At 35.6% G+C, this 13,323-nt stretch overlaps 1 protein-coding gene across 16 annotated transcripts in view; it reads left to right on the forward strand.

Annotated features, from left to right (window-relative positions):
• GPHN (gephyrin) overlaps window positions 1–13,323 on the forward strand; it is a 625,629-nt gene that overhangs the window by 388,028 nt on the left and 224,278 nt on the right. For 9 of the 16 annotated variants that reach the window (XM_072838965.1, XM_072838966.1, XM_072838969.1 and 6 more), the window contains 3 exons: window positions 1,966–2,032; window positions 7,959–8,231; window positions 9,747–9,854. In XM_072838965.1, the coding sequence (XP_072695066.1) occupies window positions 1,966–2,032; window positions 7,959–8,231; window positions 9,747–9,854 (448 nt within the window). The remainder of the gene's footprint in view (window positions 1–1,965; window positions 2,033–7,958; window positions 8,232–9,746; window positions 9,855–13,323) is intronic. The other 7 variants (XM_072838972.1, XM_072838974.1, XM_072838977.1 and 4 more) reach the window with 1 other exon arrangement.

Below are 13,323 nucleotides of genomic sequence, written 5' to 3' on the forward strand. Positions count from 1 at the left end.
TCAGTAGAAAAAAATCCAATAAAAAAAATGAGCAAAGAATCTAAATAGACATTTTTCCAAATAATAAGACATCTAAATGGCAAACAGGTACATGAAAAGATGCTTAATATCACTAATCATCAGGGAAATGGAAATCAAAATCACAACGGGATACCACTTTACATTTGTTAGAATGGCTATTACAAAAAGATGAGATAAGACGTAAAGTTAGTGGGAATGTAAATTGGTTCAGCCACTATGAAACGCCACTATTTCAAAAGATTTTGAAAGTTGCTCAAAAATTTAAAAATAGAACCACTACATGATCCAGCATTTCCATCTGGTACCTACCAAAAGAAATGAAATCACTATCTTGGAAAGGTGTCTGCACCCCCATGTTCATTGTAGAATTATTTGTAATAGCCAAGACATGGAACAACCTATATTTACTGACAGATGAATGGATAAAGAAATTGTGGTATGCATGTACAATGGAGTATTACTGAACCATAAAAATAAAGGTTATTCTGCCACTTGCACCAACATAGATGGACCTGAGTGCATTATGTGAAGTAAAATAAGTTAGAGAAAGATAAACACTTTATAATCTCACATATATGAGATAAATAAATCTTGAGGATGTAATGTCGGTATGGTTACTATAGTTAATACTGCTGTATTGTATATTTGAAAGTTTCTAAGAAAGTAGATTATGAGAGCTCTCTTTACAAGAAAAAATACTTAGTAGCTGTGTAGTGATGGATATTAACGAAACTTACTGTGGTAATCTTTTCACAATATATACACAAGGGACACCTGGGTGGCTCAGTGGTTGAGCATCTGCCTTTGGCTCAGGGCATGATCCCAGGGTTCTGGGATCAAATCCCACATGGGGCTCACCACAGGGAGCCTGCTTCTTCCTCTGCTTATGTGTCTGCCTTTGTGTGTCTCTCATGAATAAATAAATAAAATCTTTAAATATACATATGTGTGTATCACATCATTTTTTACATCTAAAATTAATGCAATGTTATTTGTCAATTATATCTCAATTTAAAAGAATATGGAAATTTTAAAATAAATAGCTATTGACTCTTTGTGAATAGGACACAAGAAAAAACAATAAAATGTAAGACAATTTTAGATTATTTCACAGTGAATGTAGTTAAAGAGTAAATTCATTTTCCCCTCAAACTTCTGTTTTGGGGAAAGATTCTTACATGACTTTTAAAATCTGTTGTAAAATTTTAGAAATAAACTAATCTATTGTTTTCAGATGATGAAAATGAGATGTTACCAGGTAAAGTAACCCAGCCAATTATTGGCAGAGCATGATTCCAACTCTTATATGAAATCCAGGCCTTCAACTCTTGAATCCTAACTTCCAGTGCTTTTCCATTGTTTATGTTTCTTATCTAGTTACTTAGCTTAAAAGTGGCTTGGAAATTTACAGTGATCTCTGAAAGTCCTTTCTACTTTAACTTGCCCATGTTTTTCAATTGATCCATCAGCAGCTGAGTTCCCAACTGCCATTCATTTGTGAGAAACTTTATTTTACTTTAAGACTTACACCCTTTTCTAAGAAACAAGAGCACCAATGTGAGTCTCACTTCTTGAGTGCTTTTTGTGTTAGACTTTTGAACATAAATATTTCTGTGCTAAACATTTTTAACACATTTCTCTTATTGAAATCTTAGAATTGTGTGAGATATAAAGAATGTTAGAGAAAGAAGATATTTTGGCCATTATTTCTTTAAATTGGCTAATTTATTCTGATTTTATGTTCAGTACATTTTTCCAATCTATCACACTATTATTGTAAAAACTTCAGCCAAAGGGCCCAATTTGTATAGCAATTGGTGAATCTCTAGTTGTGATAATTTTTTCTAAAACAGTTGTTCACAATGATTGAACTTGTTCTTAAATGTATTTAAACCAATCATTCCCTGCAATTTAGTATTCATCCATTTTCTCTTTCCTTTTCAGGCCTGTATGTGGAATCAGAGGGAAAACTCTCATAATTAACCTGCCAGGTAGCAAGAAAGGATCTCAGGTAAGCAACCTTGAAATTTATATGATTTAGTGTCAAGTTTTAGCCAACTTCAAAAGTTAGCCCACAAAAAACTTGGAGCACTCCATGAGACTGCCCTCACTTCTGACACCAGTTGCAATTCAGTGCATTCCCAAAACCTCCCTCAGTTGCAATAATTCACTAAAAAGACTCACCAAAAGATATGGTGATAGATATACTGACGGTTATGGTTTATGACACAGAAAAGATACACATTAAAAGTAACCAAGAGTAGAAGACAGGTACCGAATGCAGACCTTCTGTTATCCTCTCCCTGTAGAATCATGAATGCATTACTCTCTTGGCATCAGTGTATAACAGCACAGGAAGTATTGCCAATCAGGAAAGCTCCAAGCCTTTGGTGTTTAGAGTTTTACTGGGGCTCATCATGTACTACCCATAATGCTGACCTTTAGTCTCTAGCCCTTTCCAAAGGTTAGACTATTTCCTTTAGTCTCCAGCATCTTCCAGAGGCAAAATTGATAAAAAATGCCCAAAGCCCTTTTCATAAATCACACTGTTACAATGTCTGGTGGCCAAAGTTCCCAGGTAACAAAGACACTCCTGTCACATCCCAGTAACTGAGCGCAAAAGCCAGACTCTCGTGGGGTAAAGTTAATTCATTACACAAGCTACTTCCTGGCTTTTGGCCAAGGCTCTCTTACAGAAAAATGATTGTATTTTTCTGGCTGGGCATCTATTATGTACTATAGCATTTATATTACAGATATAGCAACATTATCAGTGTGAATATGTCTGAGATTTGGAGGAGCCAGTGTGGGATAGGGATAAATTTAAGAAATAGCTAATTTATCCTCTAAAACCTTTACACACATTTCATATTTTTTGCTAATATATTAATTTTTTACCTTGATCTGCTACTGTTTGTATCCTCTGATACACTTGCTCAGAACTGTTTACCACAGACATTAGCTGTCCTGTTCAGGCCAGTCATTTTCTATTGGTATTACATTTTGAGGGGGATTTAACTCAATTTCCCAATACATATGACTATCAATGTCAGTATTTATAATCTTATTAGCAATGCCAGTATTATAACATTTCACAGTGAAGTTGTAGATATAACTTGAAATAGGAGTTAAAAGATAACTGGCACACTACTGGAGTTCTATACAGACATTAACAGTTAGCCTAGCCTATTATCATATCATATGATCAAAATGTCTCCCAGAGCTATGCTACTTAGGTTTACAGGCTTGTCAGGTTCCCAAAGCAGTAGTCTCAGCAACATACAGCTTTAACCTTTCTGGCATATGTTATAACTGAGCTAAGAAACAATATCCTCTCTTGTTCTAAGGATTTTAAGTTACCTATATATTGGTTCTCCTTCATTGCATAACCCATTTATTCATTCCTTTACCTCCAGCTACCATTCCTCCTTCTCTTCATTTATACTCAGACTTTTCCTCTTAAAATCTCTTAATGTGACTGTTGATTTGGCCACTGTGCTGGTCCAGATTTCCACCAGTAATACTCATTTAACAAGTGCCACCAACTTTTCCTTTTCCAATCATACAAGATAGGGTTTCATAAGTACAGAACTAGTGAGCAATCTCAAACACCAGTCAATATAACTGCATTCAGTATCAATCCCAATTTGGCCAGATGGAGTCAGGCATAATCTACCCCATCAGGCCCTTAGGAACTCTGACATAAAGGTTTAAAGGTACAGTTAATAGTTTCTGCTTAAGAATCATCCTGCTTCTGGCATGCACAGTTGCAGCCCTGATCCTAGTGCAACAGCATCAGGTAAAAAAAAAAAAAAAAAAAAAAAAAAGACTTTGATGTGATGTGATGAAAGAAAAAGTATAGTCCTAAGAAAAAAGTGTAGTCAGACCAGCATCTGCCCCAGTCAACTCTTCCCTAGAAGAGTTGAGGACTATATGTATTTATTTAGTAGGGACCCTGTTTTCGCCTCCCTCATGTTGAATGTGACCACACACTGATGAGAGCATATAAGCCATGTTCTCCTTTTTTAGACAACAAATGTTTCCATAGCCCATTCCAATTTTCTATCAAATCATTGCTCTGTATATGAAAGTGTGTACCTTGGTCTAAAAAAATGTGATTGCAGTCATTGGTACAATATTTTCTGTTCTAGTCCTTTTATAGTACACTGAGTATTTGCATCTGCCATTGGGTAAGCAAAGCCCAGTCCGGAGTAAATGTATATTCCTGTTAGGATTCATTTGTAGCCTCAAGGGACTAGCAGCACCAGTCCAACTTGCTAGCTATGTGCAGGACTTTCCCCTATGGAATCTGCTGCCTAACTTTCTGCTGTCTGTCTTTTTTGTTAGCAGACAGAACAGTTCTCATGGGCATTTTGTGCCTCAGAGGCTGCAAGAAGACTTATCGATTCAACCCATATCTGCATTGTTACAGTCCCCCATTGCCAACTCATCTCATGGACCCACGTGCCATGTCAAGCATGCATACTGGGATATCTGCTCACCAGTTCCAATTAGCTTCCAATTCTGAACGGGGGTTCTTCTGACAGGCATTGATGTATCTTATTTTAATATACCCCTTATATTCCCAGAGTGATTTCCATAGGCCATGCCCCATACAAGCATCCATTTAATAGTCAAATTTTCCTTTGTCCTTCTGCCTGACCATATTGCCAGGTCACTGGACACTTCCTATGAGTTGGTTAAAACCCAAACATAAGGGCAAACATCATGCAGTTCAGCCTATCGAGCTGATTTGTTTTTACCTTCTTCAATCAGAGTGGCGGCCTTCCAATCAGGATGCTGTCCCTTCACCTTGGAATTGCCATCCATAAATCAAGCAGCTCTTTGTTGATCAATAGAAAGCTGTTTATAGGGCACCGCCCAAGTGGCCCAAGTGGCCATAGGATCCAGCAGCTCCTCAGGTGGTTCCGAAGTCGGCCCTAGGTGAAAAGAGGCTACCTGCTCGTGAGTACCTCCTTGCATTCTCCTGGTAGCATGATCCTATATGCACCATTTCCATTTTATTATGGAACTCTCCTGGGCATTGCCTTCTCCATTAGAGCATTTCTCTGATATTGCCCAAAACATTATGGATATTTCAGGTTTCAAGATTATTTTATGTTCTTCAGTCATAAGGGCAGTCTCAATTAAAGTCCAATAGCAAGCTAGTAATTGTCTCTCAAATGGGAAATTTCTGGCCCAAAGTCCCAGCAGTTGTTGCTATGTGGCACTCACAGATTTTTTCCAGAAACCCAATTTGCCCTTCACACAGGGCTGTTGTACAGCATATTAATGACCTATGTGTAGACTCAGGCAATCTTATTTGTTCCCCCTTAGTATGTACATTATATATTGGTGGAAGAGCAGATTTATATGCTTTCTGTTTTACAATACTAGGTAGAGGAAGAATTATCCAGTCAAACACAATATCCATCCCCATAATACATTCAGGTGTAAAGGAGACTGACCACTTCATATAAAGTTCACTGTCCAGACATTCTAATTGTCACCCCAACTGTAATTCTATCAACTGTTATATCCCTGTATGCTTCCAATCTAACTGTACCTCTCATTAGAACTTCAAGAGGTAAAAGAAAAAAAAAAAAAGAAAGAAAGAAAGAACTTCAAGAGGTATTAGAATGATAGTACATGGTGGGTCCCATGTTGAGGAATCCCAGAAAAGTATCTTCTCCATCCCATGACCATTCTGTCCATTTATGTGTATATGTATGGCCTTGGATTTCTAAACCTGGGTTGGACCAAGGAATTTTCAGACTCCTTTGTCAGGCCTTCTCTTGATTAGATTATGGGACCATCACTTAAGGTGATTCAAGGTGGTTTCTTTTAGTTATCTTTGCCTCCTAGCTTTTAAAATTCCTTCAAACTAGGATAAATAGATTCTTTAGGACCCTTAATGGTTGGGAGACCATTGCTCCCATAATGTTGCTACATTAACACCTTTCTTTTGCCCACAACAGTGCTCACTTTATTCATCCACTTCTTAGTAATCATTTAAATACTTCTGCCCTGATAGGACAAGTCCCTTGAATCTCTCATTTCTCTTTCCCCACTGTTTTATGAATAAGTCTAACTTTATTTACTTTGTATTGCTTCAGCATAACACTTTTCTTTGGAAGCAGCTCAGGAGCTAGCAGCTATATGTTAAATCAGCCAAAATCTAAGCTTGGTGTAGCCTCAGGATATACCCCAGCATTCTTCCTTTTGTTTAGCTAGTGCAAATAGCAATCACCAAAAGATTGTAAATTTACCTTATTTTTTTATGCATCCAATGACACAACTCCTTAAAAATTAGATCTTTCATTTCAAAATTCTAATGCTAACTTTTATCTCCAGTAACTAATCACAGCACAGCTATAATTCCATACTGTAAGTGATCCTGTGTTTATCCAGGCTCTACAGATTCATCATCCCCACCCTCTTCATTTCTTTGCCCAGATCATGTTTCATGATCACATGAGTCAGGATCTTTCTAGTGAGTCGCACTTCTAACACCAACTGTAAGGAGTTCGGGCTAACTGCAAAAGTTAGCCAACTGCAAAAGTTAGCCAACTATAAACTTGGAGCACTCCACAAGACTTCCCTCATTTCTGATACCAATTTACAATTCAGTGGGTTTCTAAAATCACCCTCAATTTTAATAATTAACTAGAAGGACTCACAAAACTCACTGAAAGCTGCTATACTCACAGTTATGGTGTATTGCAGGGAAAGAATACAGACTGAAATCAATCAAGAGAAGTAGTACATAGGGCAAATCCTAAGAGATACCAAACAAGGAACTTCGGTCATCCTCTCCCATGGAGCCACGGACCACATTACCTCTTCTTGGCCATAAAGGAGACAATACACACAGAGTATCACTAACTAGGCACACTCACCTTTGCCTTTGATGTCCAGAGTTCTTATTAGGACTGATCACATATTACCCACATGGTTGACCTTTAGTCTAACCATCCCAGAGGGGAAATTTATGCCTTTAGTCTCCATTCCTTCCAGAGGCAAAACTAATATCATGTTTCCCAAAGTCCTCATAATAATCCTTATTGTTAGATTGTCCAGTGGCCAAATCTCCCAGGCAAACAAAGACACTCCTCTTAGGCAAGACCAGAAACTAGAGTTCACTTCCCAAAAGCTGAAAGTAAAGGCAGAGCTCTAGGTCGAGATTAAATTCTTTGCTATATAATCTTTATCACTAAAATGATTGAGCCATACAAAGAGAAGTCAAAAGATTAGGTACCCTTACTAATTCCCATAATCCTCTGTAAATTTTAAGATACTTCTCTACATCTTAAATTTTAAGGTAAGTTACTATAAATGTAAAAGAAAAAGGCCTTTTCCCAAACACATTCCCCAAACATCTGGCCTGTGTTCTGAATTTAAAGTTCTCACCTATTCTCTTTTGCTAACACATTATAGGTAATGATGGGCACTTGAGCAGGAAACTATATTGATTTTTAGGCAGTGCTCTGTACAAACATATCTATTTTTACATATTGCACAATGTTACCTAGCTGTACTTTATGATAATAATCAGAACTTTAGCTCTATGAATAAAATAAATCAGTCCTCAATATGTTTGTTAATTCTAGTGTTCTGCTCTAACTAGGAAGATAAAAACTGTTTCCTGCCTTTTCCATAATGCATCTTTGAAACCCAAAGTTGTATAGAAATTTTACCATAAAAAAAATATTGTAAAAGTATGTAGTTTTCCAGTTTACAGGGAATACTATGTACTGTATTTACTTCATATTTCACACTGCAAAGATAATATTTTCAATATGATTCATTCTTATAGAATGAATAGCAGAGATAGATGGAGAGATAGATACAAAATCACAAATAAGCTTGATTGTTACCATTTTATATGCCTATAAAAGTACTTTATCTTCATTTCTTTTTCTTCCTCTTGCATACAGGAATGCTTTCAGTTTATACTGCCAGCTCTACCTCATGCCATTGACCTTTTACGTGATGCCATTGTAAAAGTAAAGGAAGTGCATGATGAACTTGAAGATTTACCTTCCCCACCACCACCTCTTTCCCCTCCTCCCACAACTAGCCCCCATAAACAGACAGAAGACAAAGGGGTTCAATGTGAGGAAGAGGAAGAAGAGAAGAAAGACAGTGGTGTTGCTTCAACAGAAGACAGTTCTTCATCACATATAACTGCAGCAGCCATTGCTGCCAAGGTAAGCTTGCTGACTGAGACCCAAAGATCCAAAGGAACCATAGGTAAATGTACTGACTTCATCCCTCTTTCCATCCCATTTTTTCATAAACTCAGTACCTCTTCAGGGCATCCTTTAAAAAGAACCAGGATATTCATGATGCTCCACAGCTATGTTCCCTTCATAATATAGAGTCCTTGAAAGCATTAAACTTTATTCTCAGTTCTGAGACATTAAAGATACTGCTATTACCTATTGAAGTAATAGGCAAATAGATAAAATATGAGATTTAAGAGTTCTTTGGAAATGTCATTTTTGTTGTCATATTAAATATACAATGTTTATATTTAAAACACAAAATATTCACATTCATAAAGGAACAGCAAACTAAAGGTAAGAGAACTTACATTGATTCAAAAAATTAGTTCAGAAAGATTAGTATTTTTTTTAAAGACAAGATTTTTCAGCAATTAACACTTATTTAAATGTTTCTTGACCTAAATTATCCTAGTGGTATAGAGAGGAAATAGATATAATGTATTTGCATCTTTTATTCAATAAAGTAATAAATATTATTAGAATATTACCAAAGTATTATAGATTCTCTTTGGACAATTTTGGCAGTAAATAGAGTACCACAAGGTAATTGCATAAATTTAGTCATCTTAGTCATAGAACATCATTTACATTATTATGCATACCTAGTATAATCCACCCAGTATGCTTTAAAATCTTCAGAAAATAACGTATCACTTCTGGGAATAATGATTGTTCATTGATCAAAAGTACAATATTGAAAACCTAAACTTATTCTATAAAGGGATTCCTAGAGTTATCATCTTGATATATTGACTATGAGCATAGCTTGAGGCAGTTTTTGACAACACATAGATTAGAAAGGATCATAGAGATCTTTTTAAGGTGTCCATTTAGACAACCAGTAGGTAGTTCTTTCACCGAAGACCAAATGATTTTGTCTCCAGATCTGTTCTGTTATCCATTAAGTCCTTACTTAAGGCTAGTAAGTATTTAAGTTGTATGTGATTTTTTGCCTTGTTTTGTTTTGTTTTGTTTTTATGGAACTGATTGGTTAAATAGGCATATTTTTAAATCATTATATCTTCTTACTCTTTTATTATTAATTAAAAGAGTAAAAAGTACCATCAATTTCAACCTTAAGAAAAAGCTTACAACATTTGAAGGCTAATAAGTATTTAAGTTGTATGTGATTTTTGTCTTGTTTTGTTTTATTTTGTTTTTATGGAACTGATTGGTTAAATAGGTACTTTTTAAATCATTAAATCTTCTTACTCTTTTATTATTAATTAAAAGAGTAAAATTTACCATCAATTTCAATCTTAAGAAAAAGCTTACGACGTTTGAGGTCTAACTGGATATTGTCATTCTACATTTGAAAATTTTGGACATTTCATCGTTTCATTTCATTCATCACCCTTTTCCTTTCCAGTCATTTTGCTTGTATAGTTTCATGTTTTCCTGTCACTATATTCATAGTTGTTATGTGTTGTGCATTAGAAGCATCCATTCTACACCAGTCCAGCTGTTATCATGGCACACGGTGAGCAGCCCATTCCTGGTCTCATCAATTATTCCCATCATGCAACAGGCAGTGCAGATGAACGGGTAAGACAATAGGCTTTTGCTTTGATGGTTTTGCAAGCATACCGTCTACCTCCTATCCTTGGAGATAGGCTATAACATATTATGGAAGATATGCTTTATTCTGAAGGATCTTCAGCATGCTTTTTTTCAGTGTGAGTGCCATTGAGCATAACCAAGGAACTTAATTAATAGAGTTTCTCCTGTGCCTGAAATACTCTAATATCATCAAGATTCTGTCATATGTGACAGTGAGCTTTTATCACAGGACTTCAAGAAATTCATTGCTTGGAAGGTATTTTTTTCTTTCCACAATTTTATCATATACCTTTAGATTAATTACCTAGCTTAATTAAGATAAGCTGGTAAAAGGATCACTTTAAGCTTTAAAATATAAACAAATTGGTCAGACTCATTTAATTTCTATTAACTTTTCATTTTGCCTCATGAGTTTTCATCATCTTCTCTTTTCCTTCAATATAGTCTCAGTGAAACCATTTAGAGAGTTGAGTCTTGATATAGTTTCTGAGATTATGAATCTTTAGATAAAAACTTGTAAGGATACATATCACTTGTTTTAGTCACTGGCTGAATGATAGTTTGTAAAAAGTTCCAGGTTAGAAAAGATTAAACTGATAAGTATAACTGACTAAACAGTAATAATTTAGACAATGGATGCCAAAAAATCTCAGTCCTTAATATGGATATAAAATGAGAGGCAATGGGGTGCCTGCGTGGCTCAGTTGATTAAGCTTCTGCTTTCAGCTCAGGTCATGATTCCCAGACTCCTGAGATCAAGCCCCACATCAGACTCTCTGCTCAAAAGAGTCTGCTTTTCCCTCTTCCTCTGCCCCTGCTCCTGCTCTCTCTGTCTCTGACTCTCTCTCATCTACTCTCTCTTATAAAAAAATAAAATCTTTAAAATAAAATAAAGTGAGAGGCAAAAAGAAGAAAAAGAAACAAGTGAAATTTGGCTTAAAATCCTTAGAGAGATCCAATTTAAAAATGTACAAAAGATATGAGTAGACATTTCTCTAAAGACATCCAGATGGCCAACAGACACGTGAAAAGATGATCAACATCATTCATCATTAGGGGAATCCAAGTCAAAACTACAATGAGATATCACCTCACACCTATCAGTATGGTTAAAATCAATAACACAAGAAACAAGAAGTCTTGACAAGGATGTGGAGAAATAGGAACCCTCATACACTATTGGTGGGAATGTAAACTGGTACAGCCACTCTGTAAGGCAATATGGAGGTTTCTCAAAAAGCTAAAAATAGAATTACCCTACAATCCAGGATTGTGCTACTGAGTATTTACCCCCAAACTACAAAAATACTAATTCAAAGGGAGACATGCACCGCTATGTTTATATTTATAGCAGCATTATTTACAATAGCCAAATAATGGAAGCAGCCCAGATGTCCATCAATTGATGAATGTATAAAGACGATGTGGTATGTATACACACACACACACACACACACACACACACACGGAATATTATTTAGTCATGATAAAGAATGACATCTTGCCATTTGCAATGATATGGATGGAGCTAGAGAATATAATGTTAAGCGAAATAAGTTAGATAAATACCATATAATTTCATTCACATGTGGAATTGGAAACAAAACAAATGAGCAAAGGAAAAAAAAGAGTTCAATTGGCTTTTGGGATTTACCTATGATTGCAACAATAAGATACCTGTGGGCTTAGCAAGTGCTTACAAATAAGCTCCTTCAGCAATGTGGTTTACCTGGTCCTATCAGTTGAATTCATTTGGTGTCTTGGTAGATGGTCTCTGAAACTGTTAATAATTTTTGAAGGTAAAATCATAACTTTATTACCAATACTAAATGAATACATATCCAAGGTGTTATTTCATACATTAATTATTGAGGGAACCAGAAAGTTATTACAACTGCTTCACAGGAAAGTTCAAACACAAATATATAAGCACTAAGAACATGAAAATGAATTTACAAATAGATGCAACATTTAGGAGGCGCCTGGGTGGGTGGCTTAGTTGGTTGAGCATCTGCCTTCAGCTCAGGTCATGATCCCAGGGTTCTGAATTCGACCCTTACATCAGGCTCCCTGCTCTTCAGGGAGCCTGCCTCTCCTTCTGCTTCTCTCTCTCTCTCTCTGTCTCTCTCTGTCTCATAAATAAATTTTTTTAAATCTTTCAAAAAAAGATGCAACATTTAGTCATTATCTGCAAAGCAGATAATGCAAAGCAGCCCATTGCACTTCTATTGGACAAAAGAATCATTTGGATACAAACCATTTGTACATTACTATCAGTTTTTTGCAAGTTGGAGTTGTAAAATATCTGAAAGACAATAGACAGTGAAGATAATCCAGAATGGTCCCCTACACAGGACACCTGATACTTTTTGTCTTGATAAAATTTTTCCGGTCATATGAAAGGAATACAAAGTGCATGGATGTTTTCAAAACACAAGTAAAATTTTTGCTCAAAATGTCCATGTGCTTTTAAAAAAAAAATGTTGATTTTCTCAAAATGTGAATTTAAAAAGTCAAGAAGTTTCTGTAACACTACTGTAGTTGTTAGTTAAAGGATGACTTGGTAGGATGCCAATTGTTTTTTCCTAGCATTGACCTTTGAGTAATATTGTAGCCCGATTATGTGTGTATGTATTGAGAAATAGTAGTAATTATTTGACCTAATAAATAGATGTTCTTACAAGTTTTTCATGAAGCTAACTAACTATTATTATCAGTAAAATAAGTAAGAAGCCTTATTAAAATAAGCTACAAAGACCTTTTTCAAATATGGGAAGCAATATGCATTGTACCTTACAAAACAGCATTAACTTTGGCATCAGATATTTTTAGTTCTGTCAGCTCTATGACATTGGGGTAGTACTTTTTTATTTCTAAGCTGCAGTCTTCTCTAAAATAGAAATAATAATACCAACTTTGTTACTACTTAATGGCTAAGTTATGGATATTCACATAGGAAAATGGATATAAAAGCACTTAACACAGTATCTGTATAAAAGTAAATATTTGTTATTTTAGGAGGTTGATCACCTCACTGATTCTAACTCAACTTTCAGATAATACTTATACAATTCTCCATTCATACTTCCTCTTTCTTTGCCCGATTGAACAATCCTTTCTTTCTCCTTATTCAACGTTTAGGCATCCTATAAGGCCTAACTCTGTGGTTATTACATTTTTATAAGTTGTTACCTCCTTTGGAAATGTAGTTAATGCCACTGCCCCTCTCTAAAGGCTCATACACACAATTGTTGAGTTTAGTTGCAAGGCCTATCCCTTAGTTTAAGTATTCTTGTGCCACAAGAAACAACAGATGTTGGCAAGGATATGGAGAAAAGGGAACCTTCCTGCACTAATGATGGGAATTCAAACTGGTTCAGCCACTCTGGAAAACAGTATGGAGGTTCCTCAAAAAGTTAAAAATAGAACTGCTGTACAATCCAGCAAATGCTTT

This window comes from Canis lupus, chromosome 9, assembly GCF_048164855.1.
Source record: "Canis lupus baileyi chromosome 9, mCanLup2.hap1, whole genome shotgun sequence".
In the NCBI taxonomy this organism is placed as follows: Eukaryota; Metazoa; Chordata; class Mammalia; order Carnivora; family Canidae; genus Canis; species Canis lupus.